The 18,864-nt window shown below is 41.4% G+C and overlaps 2 protein-coding genes across 3 annotated transcripts; both read right to left on the bottom strand.

The window, feature by feature from the left end:
• Positions 1–7,058: 7,058 nt before the first annotated feature.
• scaf1 (SR-related CTD-associated factor 1) lies at positions 7,059–16,739 on the bottom strand. Of its 2 annotated transcripts, none has more exons than XM_057346285.1 (10): positions 16,568–16,739; positions 15,804–15,854; positions 15,567–15,689; positions 15,347–15,423; positions 14,023–14,120; positions 10,281–13,934; positions 8,962–9,044; positions 8,437–8,739; positions 8,208–8,336; positions 7,059–8,094 (listed from the first exon to the last, which is right to left on the bottom strand). In XM_057346285.1, exons 2-10 carry the CDS (start codon positions 15,852–15,854, stop codon positions 7,936–7,938), a joined length of 4,677 nt encoding a protein of 1,558 aa, XP_057202268.1. In that variant the 5' UTR covers positions 16,568–16,739; the 3' UTR covers positions 7,059–7,935. The 2 variants fall into 2 exon arrangements, with proteins under 2 accessions (XP_057202268.1, XP_057202269.1); XM_057346286.1 differs by having other exon boundaries at positions 8,437–8,727.
• Positions 16,740–17,669: 930 nt separating this feature from the next.
• Positions 17,670–18,484, bottom strand: LOC130561055 (insulin). Its single transcript, XM_057345151.1, has 2 exons — positions 18,235–18,484; positions 17,670–17,975 (listed from the first exon to the last, which is right to left on the bottom strand). Exons 1-2 carry the CDS (start codon positions 18,410–18,412, stop codon positions 17,812–17,814), a joined length of 342 nt encoding a protein of 113 aa, XP_057201134.1. The 5' UTR covers positions 18,413–18,484; the 3' UTR covers positions 17,670–17,811.
• Between the last annotated feature and the right edge of the window lie 380 nt (positions 18,485–18,864).

The following is an 18,864-nucleotide window of genomic DNA, read 5'->3' as shown; positions in this document are numbered from 1 at the left end:
AGGGCTTTCAGGGACGCAATTGTTTTTGTAATTCTATCAGCTTTTAAAACATTTTGCCTGGCCTGTTATACTGGTTTGACTGTATATGTATACATATACAGTCAAATACCTCTCCCCCCCCACTTCCTCCTCCGCCTCCACTGACGACATCATCTGCCCCCCCTCATTCCCCCCCACCCCCTCCTCCTACTACATGGATGACATCTGCCCTAGCTCCCGCCCAACGGTGACTACAGGCCAGGTAAAGAGGCAGCTGGAAAGACTGCATCAGCGAAAGGCTGCAGGCCCGGATGGCATCTCACCCAGGATCCTGAAGACCTGTGCTAGCCAGCTGTCTCCGATACTGGGACATCTTTAAAACCTGAGCCTGAGCCAGGAGAAAGTCCCGTTGCTGTGGAAGACCTCCTGCTTGGTCCCAGTCCCAAAGAAGTCGAGGCCATCTGACCCGGCAGACTATAGACCAGTCGCCCTAACATCGCATGTGATGAAGGTCCTGGAGAGACTTAGCCCAGCTGAGGCCACAGGTGAGGATGTTTTTGGACCCTTTGCAATTTGCCTATCAGCCACATTTAGGAGTCGATGATGCCATCATCTACCTGTTGCAACGAGCCCATATGCATCTGGATGGTGGTGGAGGCACTGTGAGGATCACATTCTTTGATTTCTCCAGTGCTTACAACACCATTCAGCCTCTGCTAATGGATGAGAAGCTGTGGGTGGTGGGTGTTGAAGACACTATGATCTCCTGGATTACTGACTACTTGACAGGCAGGCCACAGTTTGTCCATCTGGGCAGTGTCCTGTCTGATGTGGTGGTCAGTGATACAGGAGCTCCACAGGGAACTGTGCTTTCTCCCTTCCTCTTCACCTTATACACCACTGACTTTCAGAACAACTCTGAGGCATGTATAAGAGGGGGAGATGAGGGGGAGTACAGGATACTGGTAGACAGCTTTGTAGAGTGGTCCGAACAGAATCACCTGAGTCTGAATGTCAATAAGACCAGAGAGATGGTGATAGACTTCGGTAGGAGGAAGAGGATGCCTTCACAGCCACTACGGATACAGATCAGGGGAGAGGTGGTGGAGGAGGTGGAGGAGTACAAATACTTGGCAGTGGTGATCGACAACAGACTGGACTGGAAATCTAACACCGAGGCTGTGTACAAGAAGGGGATGAGCAGACTCTATTTCTTGAGGAAGCTGAGATCCTTCAACGTGTGCAGCAAGATATTGGAGATCTTCAACCAGTCTGTTGTTTACAGTGCCATCTTTTTTTCTGCTGTGTGTTGGGGCAGCAGCATCAGAGCCAGCGATTCCAACAGACTTGATAAAATCATCAAGAAGGCTGGCTCTGTACTTGGTCTCGGACTGGGGTCTTTTGAGTCCGAGGTGGAGAGGATTATGCTGAATAAACTGTTAACCATCATAGACAATGATCAGTACCCTCTCCATCACACAAGGTTACAGTAGATCAGTGGTTCCCAAACTGGGGTACGCGTACCCCCGGGGGTACGCCAGGTGACGGAGGGGGTGGGCGAACAAAATCCTGAAATCTACTGTTTACTTAATTATAAAGCACCTGACAATCAAGGCATGTTTTTCTCACAAGCTGAATATAAAGACGTGCTCCCTCTAGTGTACACACAGCAAAAACGTAGTTACGTAGTGCCATAAAAGGTCAAATTCACGACATCCAATCAAAAAATATGCGTCCACTCATGCATAAGCGCACTTCTTTACGTACCACATGTGACTTCGCACAAAAATTACTGACAGACTTCTGGATAGCTTTGCAAGCAGAGTATCCTGCCTTAGCCGATCGCGCTTCGAAAACATTACTGCCCTTCTCCACAACGTATCTTTGCGAGAGTGGGTTTTCAGCACTTGCCCACATAAAGAACAAATATTGACACAGACTCTGCATAGAGAATGATTTGAGACTCAGACTTTCACCGATACAACCAAACATCACAGAGTTATGCAAGTCATTTCAAGCACATCCATCTCATTAAACAGTGAGTCATTTATTTATATATGAGTCATATATCATTTATTGTTTGATAAAAGAAAATTACATGTATTTAAAATGCAAATAAAAAGATGTTTGAGACCACAATTGTGACTGTAAGAAAGGGGGTACGCAGAATGATGTTAAGCCCCTGGGGGGGGTTACGCCATTGTAAAAAGTTTGGGAACCACTGCACTAGATGACATTTTTAAGATGTTAGAAGATCTTCAGGTGTCTAAGGCAATAGGATTAGATGGCATTCCAGCAAGATTTCTAAGAGATGCTGGGGATATTATTGCCCCAGTAGTTAACTACACTGCGTTCCAAATTATTATGCAAATTGGATTTAAGTGTCGTAAACATTTAATTTTATATTGTTCAATTAAACTTATGGATGGTATTGTGTCTCAGTGCTCTTTGGATCACTGAAATCAATCTCAGACACCTGTGATAAGTAGTTTGCCAGGTGAGCCCAATTAAAGGAAAACTACTTAAGAAGGACGTTCCACATTATTAAGCAGGCCACAGGTTTCAAGCAATATGGGAAAGAAAAAGGATCTGTCTGCTGCCGAAAAGCGTCAAATAGTGCAATGTCTTGGACAAGGTATGAAAACATTAGATATTTCACGAAAACTTAAGCGAGATCATCGTACTGTGAAGAGATTTGTGGCTGATTCAGAGCACAGAAGGGTTCGTGCAGATAAAGGCAGAATGAGGAAGGTTTCTTCCAGACAAATTCATCGGATTAAGAGAGCAGCTGCAAAAATGCCATTGCAAAGCAGCAAACAGGTATTTGAAGCTGCTGGTGCCTCGGGAGTCCCGAAAACCTCAAGGTGTAGGATCCTCCAGATGCTTGCAGTTGTGCATAAACCTACTATTCGGCCACCCCTAACCAATGCTCACAAGCAGAAACGGTTGCAGTGGGCCCACACATACATGAAGACTAATTTTCAAACAGTCTTGTTTACTGATGAGTGCCGTGCAACCCTGGATGGTCCAGATGGATGGAGTAGTGGATGGTTGGTGGATGGCCACCATGTCCCAACAAGGCTGCGACGTCAGCAAGGAGGTGGCGGAGTCATGTTTTGGGCTGGAATCATGGGGAGACAGCTGGTGGGCCCCTTTAGGGTCCCTGAAGGTGTGAAAATGAACTCTGCAAGGTATGTAGAGTTTCTGACTGAGCACTTTCTTCCATGGTACAAAAAGAAGAACCATGCCTTCCGTAGCAAAATCATCTTCATGCATGACAATGCACCATCTCATGCTGCAAAGAATACCTCTGTGTCATTGGCTGCTATGGGCATAAAAGGAGAGAAACTCATGGTGTGGCCACCATCCTCCCCTGACCTCAACCCTATTGAGAACCTTTGGAGCATCCTCAAGCGAAAGATCTATGATGGTGGGAGGCAGTTAGCATCAAAACAGCAGCTCTGGGAGGCTATTCTGACATCCTGCAAAGAAATTCAATCAGAAACTATCCAAAAACTCACAAGTTCAATGGATGCAAGAATTGTGAAGGTGATATCAAAGAAGGGGTCCTATGTTAACATGTAACTTGCCCTGTTAGGATGTTTTTGATTGAAATAGCTTTTGATTTCAGTAAATATGACCTCCTAATGCTGCAAATTCAACAAATGACCATTTTCAGTTTTTTACAACCTATGAAATGTTTTCAAACTCTGTTGTGCATAATAATTTGGAACAGTGCATTTTGAGTTTTTCATTTTTTAAATAAATACTGTTGTCAGTGGGAGGTTTGTTCAATAAAATTCCAAATGTACCCTAACTGTTGATTACTTGAAAATTATACTGACTGTCATTTGCATCGACAAATTAGGAAAACCAGAGAAAGATATCATTTGCATAATAATTTGGAACCCAGTGTACATTGTGAATCTTTCTCTAGAAAAAGGTATAGTCCCATCTGACATGAAATTAGCTAAAAGAAAGAAAGGAAATAGAATGGATCCTGGATCTACCGTCCAGTCTCCATACTTAGTGTGGCTTCTAAAATTTTAGAAAGGGTCATATAAGCAGATGTATCAATATGTGTGTGAGCACAGTTTAATTTATGAGTGTCAGTCAGGTTTTAGAAGGTCCTATTCGACCGATACTTCTTTACTTTATTTGACAGACTTCATACGAAAGCAGATTGAGAAGGGTAAAATGTGTGGAATGGTTCTTTTAGATCTCCAAAAAGCTTTTGACACTGTTAATCATACAACACTATTAGAAAAACTAAGTGTCATGGGTTTTTCAAAAATGGTGATAGCCTGGTTGAGGTCATATCAAACTGAGAGAGCTCAAAGGGTTGAAGTTGATGGGATGTTCTCTGAGGATACAATTATTACAAATGGAGTTCCTCAGGGAAGCGTTTTGGGTCCCCTTTTATATATAAATGATATGCAGGCTGTTTGTAAGAGTAATTTATTTCTATATGCTGATGACTCTGCTCTACTGGTTACAGATAAGGATGTTGGTAAGATACAACTGTTGTTAGGTGAGGAGTTATGTAAGGTGAGAGACTGGCTCTCTGAAAATAAACTGCCATTACATTTAGGAAAAACAGAATCAATATTATTTGGGTCTAAAAGAAATTTGAGTAAATCATGTAATATGTCTGTTAGGGTAGGTGACTGTGTAATAGCAGATAGAACCTCTGTTAATTATCTGGGTTGTGTCCTTGATAATGATTTGAGTGAAGTATGGCTTTAAAAACTTTGGGTAAGGTGAATGCCAGGATAAAATGTCTAGCCAGATATATTAGTTTTTTTTAGATAAACAAGTGTTAAACTACTAGCAACATGTCTTGTGCAATGTCATTTTGAATATGTGTGTATTTCATGGATGTCTAATTTGTCTCGTGCTTGGACAGATAAATTACAAAGGTCTCAAAATAAATTGATAAGGATAGTTATTGGCCTTAGTTTTACACTTGTTGATATATGTCATTTTAAATATCTTAATTGGTTACCTATTGAGTCGAGTAGTTCACCTTAAACTTAAATAGGTACATAACATATTGAATAAAAGAGCTCCTTTAGTTCCTATTTCTCTAGGGTTAATGAGATACATACTTATAATACTAGGCAGAGTCTGATGGATATTACATTATGTTGTTTTAAAATGGTCGTAGGTCTTTTGAATATTCAGGTGCTAAAGAGTGGAATAAGTTGCAGTTGATTTGAGCTCAAAAGTTAAAAGCTGGTTATTAGAATGATGTATAAATGTATGTGTATAGATGTACAGTGGCTTGCAAAAGTATTCATCCCCCTTCATTTTATTCACATTTTGTTATGCTGCTGCCTTATCTTTAAACTACTTTAAATGATTATTTTTTTACATGAATCTACACTCCATGCACAATAATGACAAAACAAAAAACTAATTTTTGACAGCTTTGCAAATTTATTAAAAATAAAAAACAAAAATAAGTACATTGCATAAGTATTCATACCCTTTTCTGGGACACTTGAAATTTAGCTCAGAAACATTAGTTTTGCTTGTTGATCTTTATACACTTCGAGTGGAGTTAACCTGTGCCAAATTCAATTGAATAAGTATGATTTGGAGCGGCACATACCTCTCTATAAAGGGTGCAACAGCTGAAAATGCATATCAAAGTAAAAGCCAAGACATGAGGTCAAAAGAACTGCCAGTAGAGCTTTGAGACAGGATTGTATCAAGGCACAGATCTGGGGAAGACTTCTGAAAAAAATCTGCTGTATTGAAGGTTCACAGAAGCATGTAGCCTCCATTTATCCTCAATGAAAGAGGTTTGGAACCACCAGATCTCTTACTTGAGCTGACCTCCTGTCCAAACTGAGCCATCGATGAGGAAGGGTCTTGGTTAGAGCGGTGACCAAGAAGCTGATGATTACTCTGGTTGAGCTCCATGATCATATATGGAGATGGGAGAAACTTACAGAAGGACAAACATCACTGCAACACTCCACCAATCTGGGCTTTATGGCTTAGTGGCCAGACTCAAGCCTTTGCTCAGTGAAGACACATGGAAACTTGAAATATGCAAAAACGTACTTCAACGAATCTTTCAAACTGTCAGAAACAAGATATTCTGGTCTGATGAATCTCAGATTCATGCATCATGTCTGGAGAAAAACAAGCACTGCTCAACACCTGTACAATACCGTCTTAACAGTAAAGTGTAGTGGAAACAGCATCATGATGTGGGGGTGTTTTTCAGCTTCAGGTACTGTACACAAAATACGGAGATAATGATCATGAAAACCTAGCCCAGAACATTCAGAACCTCGGACAGGGCAGAAGGTTCATTCTCCAACATGACAATGATCCTAAGCACACAACTAAAACAATGCAAGAGTGGCTTATGGACAACTCTGTCTATGTCCTTGAGTGGCCCAGCTAGTGCTTGAACCCAACTGAACATCTCTGTAGAAACCTGAAAATGTCTGTCTACTGATGATCTCCATCCAACCTGACAGAGTTTGAAAGGATCTGAGGAGAAGAATGACAGAAAATTGCCAAATGCAGATGTGTAAAGCTTTTCACATCATACCCAAAAAGATTTGAGTCTGTAAAGGCGCTTTAACCATTTTCTGAGTTGAGGGTATGAATACTTATGCAATGTACTTATTTTTGTTTTTTATTTTTAATAAATTTGCAAAGCTGTCAAAAATCAGTTTTTTGTTTTGTCATTATTGTGCATGGAGTGTAGATTAATGTAAAAAAATAATCATTTAAAGTAGTTTAAGATAAGGCAGCAGCATAACAAAATGTGAATAAAATGAAGGGGGATGAATACTTTTGCAAGCCACTGTATGTGTATTAGGATGTTGGGTGAATTTGTATTATTGTATTTCACCAAGGTAACCTGTCACCACAGTTAGTAGTGAAGTTGTGCATTACATCAAGGACCACAAGTTTTATTTAAACTTTTTGTGTTTATCCTTGACAAATGTGAGTATTTTACTACTTTGTCTAATAAATCCAATCCTATCCAACTCCTAAATGTTCTAAAAACTGAAAATTGTAATGTTTAAGAAAAGAGTCAAGACTTCTTCATATTGAGGTTAGGACACAAGTTTATCTCTCAAGTGACCCTCAAAATCACTACAGTTTTCTTCAGTACAAATAAAACCCAAAACACATGCTTCTTGGGGCAACCATTCAAATACACACTTGTTCTTTTCAAATGTTGCTTGCTGACTTAATTATATTAGATGACTTTGACTGGGGAAACATATTTTTTACTGATGAGAACAGATCAGTTTAAAATCAGTTGCCTAAAATTTACGTAAAAAAAATCTGTCAACCTGTTCCATCTCTATATACATTCACTGTTCTTTGAGAAGTGGAACATACCTTCCATTCCACAGATACCTCAAAACTTGTGTAGGTGAAAGATTGTGTCATGTGTCTAAGTACCCCTACATGTAAATGCTCTTTGACGCAATGAGAGAAAATCACGCTCGCAAATGCCAAAAGAAAAGCAGATGGGGTAAAGATAACATTCTATTCTTATTCTTCACTCTCACGCACAAACTCTTAATAATAAATGCGTATTCTAGCTGAATATTTAAATGTGCATCCCTCTCAGAAATGGAGAGGAGGAAAGAACACCTGTGTAGTGTGCTTATAAGTATATACAGGTTAAACATTAAGTGTAAGAAAAAAATAGTGTGCCGTCTTTATCTCTCTCTCTCGAGTGTATACACTTTTAGAACACTTTCTGTATACTTCTACATCCATACATATTTATAGCAAGACAAGAAAGAGAGCGGGGAAGGAGGGTGGAGTACAGACGTTTACATGAAGTCAACACACACGGGGAAACAGAGCAGTTTAACAAACGACTGTCACTTGATAGCCACGGTGGGCCTAAACACGTGCAAGGGTGGAGATTTGCAAACTGGTTCGACCAGATAAGAGGTCTTTGTCCAATCATGTCGAGGAATGCATGGAGGCAGACTCTCTGTCCTCTTTTTCCTCCTCGTCCATCTTGCGACCGTGCTTTCTGAAATACTTGTACCTCTGGACATAAAGCTTGACCAGGTTACTCACTTTAACTGGATTGATCTCACCTGTTCGGCTGTGACAAATCTGTGAGGTACAAATTAGATTTAGTCATTCTGACTTACCGTGTCATTCCAAACATACTTGAGAACATTCTTGAATATTTATTAGCACTGTGTGGTGGTTGAAGCAATCTTTACCTTGTGCACAGCTTTCCTTAAGATGTCCTTGTAATCGTCTTTGTTTATGTCTTTGCGTTGGTAGTATGGCTTTATGGCCAATTTGACTTCCTCTACTGCCCTCTCCTGGGTGTGCAGCTTTTTCAGGTACTAAGCAAAAGTTAATTATTAATAATTTTATTTTAGATGTTATACAAATAAAAAAGCAGGAACAGTTTATAATAGAAGATGGAAAGATTTGTGTAGATACCTTGTCAGGGTCTTTACTTTCATTGTCCCAGCCCGTTTCACTGGAACCCCCTGACACCCCTGTTGGCAATGGTGGAGGGGGAGTTTGAGCAAAGCCTCCACCCATTGAGAGTCCAGGAAGCAAGTGGAGGGGAGGAGTTTTGGTGCAGCCAACCAATGGGACAGAGCTATGAAGAATAAACTGCGCAGGAGTTGGTCCAGGAGGCGGGGCATGTGATGGAGGAGGCGGTACTTGCGATGACACAGATGAGGAAGATGAAGGAGGGTGTGGCTGTGATTGGGTCTGATTAGCCTGAGAAAGAATCTGTGCATAATAATAATATAATAAAATAGTAATAATAAAAGGGAAATTAACAAATTAAAGCACACAATTAATAATCTTAATGTGTCTGGTAGAGTTGGTAATATCTAAAACTGAAGAAATTATTCCAAAATGATTACACATTCAGAATCAATTTTGCAACAAACAAAAAACATATATTATTCATGTTTATTTTATAATCCTATATGATGCAACCGATTTTACCTGACTTGTGGCCTGGATGAACTCTTGTGCCTTGGCTCTGCTGGCTATATTGGCCTCCTCCATTTTGAAGAGGAGGGCTGTCACTGAAAAAAGTTTAATAGTCACTCATTTATCGGCTGGACAATATTACGTTTAATTGTAATACAAGTTCAGCAAGTGACACATCCCAACAAACACGGTGCATTCTGATGGCGTCGGCAGTCACTTGTCATGTGGGCTGCATTATGTTACTTTGTGACAACACAATAAATGTAAATAAAACAAGCATAAATCTGTGTTCACTGTTTGTGGGTCTGGTTTTTACAAATATGGGAATCACAAAGTTAAGTTGCTCGAACATTATTTGGTATGTGCAATGAATGTGGTTTGGTCCAAACACGTCTACACAATGTAACTTAAAGGAGTCATATTGCACGGCTAAAACGAATATTATTGTTTGTTTTAGATGTAACGCAATGTGTATACACCATTTAAAGTTTAAAAGACGTTGTATTTTCCACATACCGTGCATGTTTGTATCTCCTCTTTGCCCCGCCTCTCTGAAACCCACTGATTTTTGCAAACATGCAAGCATTTCACAGAAATGTGACGCCTCTTACCATATTCGGAACATCAGGTTCCAAAGCAATTGTACTGACAGGCGATACAATGAGATTTACAATTACGCCCACCTTAACTACGTGTAGATTTGGGCGGTTTTAGTCAAATCATGTTACGAAGTTACGTAGATTCGCCGGGTTGTGGTTACACGAGGCGTTTCAGGCAAGTCTGGTTGAGCATTCGCTTTTAGATAGAATGCATTTTTCGCTCCCACACTTTCATTTGTGCAATTTTACGTGTCTAATACATGCATGGGCAACTTATAACGCACCAAAAACACAGAAAAACACATACTTCCGCCATGTGACCCCTTTAAAGTGACAGTTCACCCAAATATAAACATTCTGTTATCATTTACTCGCTCTCTTGTCATTTCAAACCGGTGTGACTTTTCTTTCTTCCACAGAACACAAAAGAAGATATTTTGAAGAATGTTGTTAACTGGCCCCCATTCACTTGCATTGGTTTTGTGTCTATACAACAGAAGTAAATGGGTGTCGGCGCTGTTTGGTTACCAACTGTCTTCAAAACATCATCTTTTGTGTTCTGAGGAATAAAATAAGTCATAAAGGTTTGACATGACAGGAGTATGAGTAAATGATGACAGAATTTTCATATTTGGGTGAACGATCACTTTAACTGTTAACTGGGCTAACTGCTCTCAAACCAACGTGTGTTAAACTAAATGCACTGCTATTAGAAAAAAAGTATATACTTACATGCTAAAACACCTCCAGCAGTGCAGTCCACTCCGGTTTGCAGACTCCAGGGTAACGGAGGAGCTGAAGGGGGTGGAGGGGGAGGCGGCGGTGGTTTGTTTACTGAAGATGAGGACACTGAAGACAAGGATGAAGAGGAAGGGTCATTTGCAAGAGGAGCACCAGAATGAGAGAGGGAGGCCGACGCTAAAGCTGATGAAGTGGAGCACGGTGGTGATGCCTTCTGATCATCTGGTGGCAGAGTTTTAGCATTGGAAGTGGACTGTGCTATGTTTTCCCCCCTGATCTGGGAGGACAACAGGCTTGGAGGGCTAGAAGGGGACTTTGAGGGCGTGAGAGATGAGGGTTTGGACTGACTGGGGCACTCCTCTGAGAGGAATGAAGGCTCTGGTGTCTTACAGCTACTGTCAACGGTTTGAGAGTCTGGCGATGACTCCCTTGTCTCTCGAGATGGGGGCAAAGACAACGGAGATGTGTGCGGTGGCGACGAGGATGGAGGAAGTACACTTGCTGATGAGGAAGAGGAAGATGAGGAAGAGGACGATGGAGTAGGGCCAGGGAGAGCTGAAGGAGGACTTGACGGCTTGGATCCAACCCCAACCAACGGCTGCATTTCTGAAGATACCCCCACCCAACCACCACCCACCGTGCTACAATTACTATTTGGATTTTTAGCATCACTTCCATCCACAGTTAGTCCTTTCTCTCTGGGCTTCTTTCCAGGCCTTCTCCTACGTTTTGCTGCCAATGAAGATGTAGGGGAAGAGGCGGATGAGGATGTGGATGTAGCAGAGCTGGGCTTGGATTTTTTTGACTTCAGTCCACCAGAGTTGGTTGAAGAAGGGGGCCCAAGGATATTACGCTGTTTTACAGTTTTGCTCAAGTCTTTGCTTCTCCCTGGAAGAGCCATGGTCTCTGAGCAGGGCTTAAGAAAGGGGGACCGGCTCTCATTGTCCCGGCGGAACACCACAGCTATAGATCCACCAACTACTGATGGCCCTGAAGCTCCACTAGGTCCAAGAAGGTCAATACCCAACTTCCCAGAGTTCCCTGTGGTGCTGCTGACACCCTCACGCACCAGAACAGACACTTTAGACTGGAGCTTAGCCTTTCTGCTAACACCACTAAGCTTTTTGGACCTGCCAGAACGCCCAACATCCTTCTTCCCTGCTTTATCTTTACCGGTTTTCCGTCCCCGTTTAGATATGGATGAGGATGCCGTGGGTTGAAGGGAAGTGTTGTTGCCTGAGGATGCAGAAAGAAGTGGTGAGAGAGATGGCAGGATGTTTTTACTTTTGGCTTTTGGTCTATGAGAAGATGAAGAGGAGGTTGATTCAGACAGTCCAGCTCTCTTGCCAGATCTGGATTTCTTCTTCAGATTATGTCGGCTGGCCTTGGGTGCAGCAGATTTAATTTGGGGGCTGGGAACACGGGGTTCAGGAGGCGGGGGAAGCAGTGGTGAGTCCTCAAGTGAAGGGTAGTCTGAATCCAGTGCTTCCCCGTCCAAAGAAAGCATATCTACATCAGGACGGTCTGATTCATATTCATGATAATGTGGAGGGGTGAGGGAGGTGGGACGAGACCTGCTCCTGTGCTCCTCTTCTTTTCTCTCCTCGTCATCTGATTGTCGTCTTCGTTTCTTCTTCCTCTTATGGTGTTTGTCTGAGCTGTGGGATCGGCTGCTGGAACGCCGCTGGCTACTGGGAGGTGAACTTGGAACTGTGGTGGTGGTTGTAGTGGTGGTAACAGTGATAGTACGTTTGATTGCAAAAAGATCAGAGCCACTGAGATCTTGAATGGACGGGGGTACAACAGTTCTGCTATCTCTTCTCCTGTCTCTGTCTCTATCCCCCCTCACAATTTCGTTCCTTCGATCTCTCCTGTCACTGCTTCTGCTTCTTTTTCTACTTTGTCTTTCTCTACTGCTTGACTTCCTACTATCTTCATTTCTATCTCTCCTTTGTTCATCCCTTCTTTTTGAGTCTCTGCCTCTCTCTGTGTGTCTATCATCTCCCCATCTGTCCCTATCCCTGTCTCTTTCGTGGTTCCTGTCTCTATCTTTCTCCCTCTCTCTAGCTCGGTCACGATCTTTGTGGTGGTCCTCAGAGTGGCTGGACCATGACCTACGCCTGTGAGTTTGACGGGAGGCATTTTGAGAGTGGGAGCGAGAGGAGTGTTCTGGAGAACTTTTTTTCCTTTTGCGACTATCACTTCTGCTACTTCTCTCCCTGTCCCTATTGTTGTCTTTGTTGTCCTCTCTTCCACGATCCTTCTCATTGCCGTCTCTACTCCTGTCAGCTGACTCCTTAGAATCCTTCCTTTTCTTTTTCTTTTCCTTTTCTCCTCGTCCCTCTTTACGCTTGTGTCTATCCCAGTCTTTTGAACTTTTGGAGGTTTTACGATTCCTCCGTTTGTCAGCGGATAGGGGTGGAGAAGTGGGTAAAGGTGGAGAGGGCAAAGACAAGGGCAAAACCGGAGCAGGTGAAGGTGATATGGATGCAGAGGAGGGACAAGATCTGAATCTTTCTTTCCGCCTGCTTGTCAGTTTTCGTCTCAGATCTCCCAAACCCACAGAAGCCACTGGTTCTCTCTCCCATTCTTCATCAGCACGAACAGACACAAACCCATCACCCTCTAAGACCCGCAAGATCCTCTCAGGTTTTGGGCCGCTGCCCTGAAGGTAGGAGGGACTGCTTGAGACTGGAAGCAATACTTCCCTTCTTCTCTCTATCACTTGTTCTCTTCCTCTTTCATTGGCCCCCACTATCTCTCCTTCTTCTATCTCAGAGTGCTCAGAGTCTGTGCCAATTTCTCTTAGGTTCGCTCCCAGTTGTCTCGCTCTATCCTTGATGGATCGTTTGCTGTTAGACTCTAAAGGTACATTATTAAACAGGGAAGATGAAGCAACAGTTTCTGTTGAATCTGGAGGCCCTGCCTCTGTTTGAGCAGCTGGATCGATTTCCAATTTTCTATCACCTTTCATTATATTCCCATCACTAATAATGCTTCTTTTTCGTTCATTTTCCTCATGCATGCATCTTTTCTCTTCCTCGGTTTCTGAAGCTGGGGATCCAGTAGGTTCAAAAGGATCATACTTATCAACCTCTTCCTCCTCGTCTTCAGAGGACGCTTGTTCCCTCTCGCCCTCCCCCTCGGTTGGGTGAAAGGGGTCGTATATGTCATTGTCTACACCCTCCTTCTGTCTATCGGTGCAAGGGCGTTTGGATGATGAGGATGTGTGAAGTGGAGGATTAGAAGGTTGCACAGAAAATGATGATGGCATCAGAGAGGATGAAGTGGATGACACAAAGTCTCCTGTGCCTTTGCTGGCCCTGTTGTCTTCAGCACAGCCTCTGTCTTCATCCACATGGTAGTTTGTACCAGGAGAGGATGATGATGGGGAGGAGGAGGGGGAAGAGGGAGCTGACGATGGAGAGGATGGCGAATTGGAGGGTGAGGAAGGAAGAGGGCTTTTGGCCGTTTCTATGAGTCTCTCAGAGGTTTTGAAAGAAGAGTGCAGTTGCATCTTCCCCCAGGCTTGAATTACATCTGAACACCATTCGGGATTAAGGCCTGAAGGCAAAAAACAGTTTACAGAACCTTTCTTATCGCTTAAAGGTGGCCGCAGAAGAAAATGTCCATTCAGAAAGGATCCTAACAAAGGCAAACAAATTCGAAAATCAAGAAATGGTACAATATGTAGACATACATAATCAAAGACAAGCTAAGGATCAGAACCTACCTGGTTTCTGGCGTCCAACACTGGGGGTAACAGATGTCAACAAAGCAAGAGATGAGCCATCCTCTACCCTCGCTTCTGCTGTTAATTCCACAAAGTCGCTAAAGGGGATGGAAAACAATTATAATTTACGATGTCCATATATAAAAAACAAATCAAACATCTTTTTTAAGGACACAAAAATTGTATGCATTACTAACTGTACTATATATATAACTATTTAATTCCATACAAGACATATGACAGGCAAAAGTTCTTAAAGGGGAGGTGCCACAGTGTTTCATGCATTCTGACTTCTTTACAATGTTAAACGTGCTGGCTTCTCATGCTTGACATGGTCAACTTCTCAAAAAACAAATTGGACTTATGTCGTAGTATTTCTATGCATAATACACTCCCCCAGCATCCGTATAGGTTTCGGAAAGGTTTTTTCGAACATGAAATCTCCCAACTTTTCTTAGTCTCTTATTGGACAATTCTCATGGAAAAGCACGCCCACACGTAAACCCGCAAGAGCAAGATGAAAGAGCATGCCCACATGTCAACCAGGGAGCACACATCAACCAGCTGGAGAAAAAGAGAGAGCACTGCGTTTGCGAAGTTCAGTTGTGTTTGTTTGTTCACTGCATTTCGGTGAGGAATGTTATATAAGCGGTGGATATAACGCTGGATTTGCAGATCGTTTGAAACTGATAGATGGAGCGGTCCCAGCGCTAAAAGCTGCCGGTCATGAACCGCACATGGTAAGTGATATAAAGTCATAGGTATGTCTGCATTTTGTTGGCAATAGGCGCGTACGTCCCTAAGGTACACAACACAAACTTATAGCCAACAGTTATGCAGGTATAATGCGATGATGTATTATGTGCTCATGCTGTAGGTACTCAAGATTAATATGAGATTGGCAGAAACTGCGTGTTATGTCATCTTTAAATACATAACAAAAACCTACATCTCCCTGAGCTTCCTGCCCTTTTACAAAGGCAGCACTATGAAGCATGATTTCAATGGAACAAAAAAGTTCCTAACTAATCCAATACTTTAATTGAAAACATTCATGCATTTACACAGACATAACAACCCCAGGTAAACGCTTTTAAATGCTTGAAAATTACAATTTTATCAAAACATTCTGCATTTATTTTTGTGCACAGGCGACAAAAAACAAGACACACTGTGGTTGTCAGGACAACACAAGAGACAAGCCCCTGCATTTCTGTGCTGTTTTTTAACTTAAGGTCTATACATTTAACATGGTCAGACAAAGGTATGTTGGCAACTGCATAAGGAGGCAAGTCCAACTATGATCTTATTGTCAAGCACCTACCAGTCCAGGTACTGAGGTTGGGAGATGAGCTGAGGCACAAAACATACAGGTTCAGAAGCAGTCACAACAGCAGCCCCCTATAAAGAAAGTCATATGGACTAAGGGTCAGCTGAGTTCACCGGGTTCAGAATGGGTAAATTACAAATATGTAAAATACATAATGAGACAGTAATTATATTACAAGCAATGAGCCTCAAATACATAAATTATTGTACTGTACCAGTTCACTGGGTTCATCCTCTGAGGTCTCTCTGTTTCCCTGGAAACATCTTAAGCCAGCTGTCTTTCTTTCTGCCTTAGACTCCTTTTCCTCCTTTTCATCTGAACATTGTTCATTCTGTGACTACAACATTACAGGAGATACAAGACATATAATATTTAGAAAAGCACTGCTACTGAATCTTAACAACTACTGTCTATTGGCACTGACTTCAATTTGCTCCTACAGATCACTTACCTTAGCCTGCACAACTTCTTCATCCTTGCGAGTCTGTCCATCTGTTTCCATCTGGACAACACAACACATTTCAACATTTGTTGATCAATAATACCAGATGTGGCAACTGCTCTAGGCAATCTTAAGGATTTTTGGAAACTACTTCTGCAACAATTATCTGTCCATAACCTAAACACCTCTTACAGACTCTTAATTCATAACACTATGGCCCGGTTTCACAGACAAGGCTTAAGGCTAGTCTCAGACTAAAAGGAATGTGTGACCTGTCTTAACTGAATATAACTTGCCCAGAAATATCTTAAAATATATCAGTGCCATTGTTTTGTCTCAAGATGCTCACCAGTAATGTATTCTTCTGAGGCATTTTCATAAAAGCAACATAAATATCTTAATTCAAATAAGGCATAGTCCTGGTTTAAGCTAAACCGTGTCTGTGAAACCGGGCCTATAACTTTAATTTTACACACCGTGACAACACTTATAGTGGGCAGTGGATGAAACTACTATGAGATGCTACAGACATGGATGCAATCGGTGCTTGTGCTCCACTGCAGTGCTTGCCTACCTGTTTGCTCATTTGTAAACTGTCATGAAAATACGGCCATTTTAAAACGATACACGGCCTCGTGCTGAGTGCATTTTATATTGCTAGCAGCTATTTTTTCAACCTGTTTGCTCTAACTGCTATAATCTATTGCATACAATTTCTCGTCCATGGATGTTAGCTGGCTGGCTAACGTAAACAAGCAATTATGATGGTTTACCTTCAAAGTGAAAAGATGAGCCGACTGGTAAATCCCAAATCTGAAAACCCGCTAGAAGCCTTTGAGGTGTTTTTGTTAACTTTGAAACAGCACGTAGAGATGAAACATTTTCCTATTATGAACACAATAAGAGGCCCATCCCATCCGATTCCGCCATTTTGCTTTCCCTTCTGCGATTCTGCCGGCTTGGGTTTATGGGAAATGTTGTTTTTTTCATTAAAACGACTGTAACAGCAGCGTTTGACATAAAATAAGACTTATTTGAAACATCTGTTTGACCCCTTAAATTTCAGCATAAACATTTTAGCATTATTCCTTTGTAACGTCAATCCTATTAATTTGGTATGGTTGTTTATAAAACAGTCAGTTCTGGTCCTTGATTCTGATTGGTTGAGCCGAGTTCTAAGCCGTTATAAAATGCCCCGATTTATAACGGCTGACCGGATTACATAGCCTAAATATCACTTTATTTACTTTATTTTATGATACCTTGCTACGCATATGAATAACAGTTTTATAAAGCAATAAGCCCCGCGAAGCAGTGGGTTACAGTGCATTTTATAACAGCTAAGGGCGTTGTAAACCCCCCTATTTTATGTTATAAATTTAAATATTAATAATATTGTTTTTACATTTTGCTATTTATACACACCTATTTGTCAACTACCCAAATATCACTTTATCATCTGTCTAGAAAATTGAACCTATTTACATATATTATTAAATAAATATATTTTTAATATTTACTCTTCAGTAATATTTACTTAAATCAATTTACAGATTTATATTTCATGTTTCAATTTCAAACCCAAACCAAACAAAATGTTTAATCTCTTTAAGAGAGTATCAAAAATCTCATTTTAGGAAGAGCATTACTGGAAACAGTGAATCTCTGGCCACTGTCTGAGTCACAAATCTCATTTATACAAAACCAGATTTCTGTTTATTTTTTCAGATAAACAATAGTATACAACAAGCGGTAATAATATGACTTGACTTATGCAACCCCCTGTTTTCCCAGAAAACAGCTCAAATTAAACAACTACACGTATTTTTATGCATGCAATTTTTTTTTTAATACATCTTTTTAAAACATGCAAAATATCTGCCATTTGATGTACTCCTTCATTCAATCCCGTACACTAATGGTACTAAGTGCCACTGTCTCTTAACCCTGCAGTACAGGCTACTTAAATAATGCAAAGGTTTCTATATTTATTTTAGCAACATGTGTTGCAGACTTTCTATGTATTGCAGTAATTCTCCAGATCATAGTAATCACAGTAAAGAAGACAGCACTGCTCTACAATGCCTCTCTTTGAAACGTCTCTACTGGCATACGTGTCTCCTCTCTGCACAGCCACTGCAGCGTGTCGCCGGAAGAGGGCGCTTTTCCTCATCATGACGCCTGTTACAGAACAGAGCAACGAGAAGTTGAAACTTTAAAAAATATATACGTATACTTTGTTATTTTGCATGACTAGGAAACTGTTTCTTTAACTTTTTTTTACAAAGTTTCCCTTTCTTTAAGACCCAAATAGACCTTCAAACATACAAAGTATTACCTGAATAAACGTGCAAAAACAAATATTAGCCTACTCTGTTACCCTCATAGACATAAAGAGATATACGTTAGGTAAAGATATGCTCATGAAGAGTTGACTTACGAGTGTTGTGTTCTCTGACACGCCTCCCGGGCTGGTAGAAAACACCCTTTTTACCACAGACGAGCAGCAGCGCTTCCACTAGCTGCATGCCACATAGCCTTCTGTTACCGAAAGCACCACTATGTGTCACCAGAGAGCCGGCACACAGTGACAAAAGAAGAATTTCAGATTTGAGCATTTTCCTGCAGATAAAACTCACCAGATCATGCAATTAACAGATAAACGGTGGTCTGTCCGGTCAGATTGTCTGTGTCCTGTAATGAATGAATGTGCCTCAACTCATCCCAGCCCACCAGTGCTGGGATTATTCTCTCTATTTTCCAGTCTGTTCTGTCCTTATACAGTCTGCTTTTATGAGGGTCCATCAATAAGCTGGATCTGAACAACTAGACCCAATTAATCACCTTCAATCAGTAGAAATAATTACCCCTATCAGCTCACTCCAGTCATGGCTGCCTTTCTGGTTTTGAACCTCACTTTGTTTAATTACCCCTATTAAGTCTCATATAAACCTGTGCTGTTGCTTTCATCTCTCTATTTCTCTCTGTCTGTCTATCTGTCGCGCTTTCTCTACAATCCATCTTTCCCTCACTGCTGTCTGAGTGCCAGCATAGCTGCTCATCCATTTTT

Source organism: Triplophysa rosa, linkage group LG11 (genome assembly GCF_024868665.1).
Source record: "Triplophysa rosa linkage group LG11, Trosa_1v2, whole genome shotgun sequence".
Classification (NCBI taxonomy): domain Eukaryota; kingdom Metazoa; phylum Chordata; class Actinopteri; order Cypriniformes; family Nemacheilidae; genus Triplophysa; species Triplophysa rosa.
This window is presented reverse-complemented; position numbering and strand designations above follow the sequence as displayed.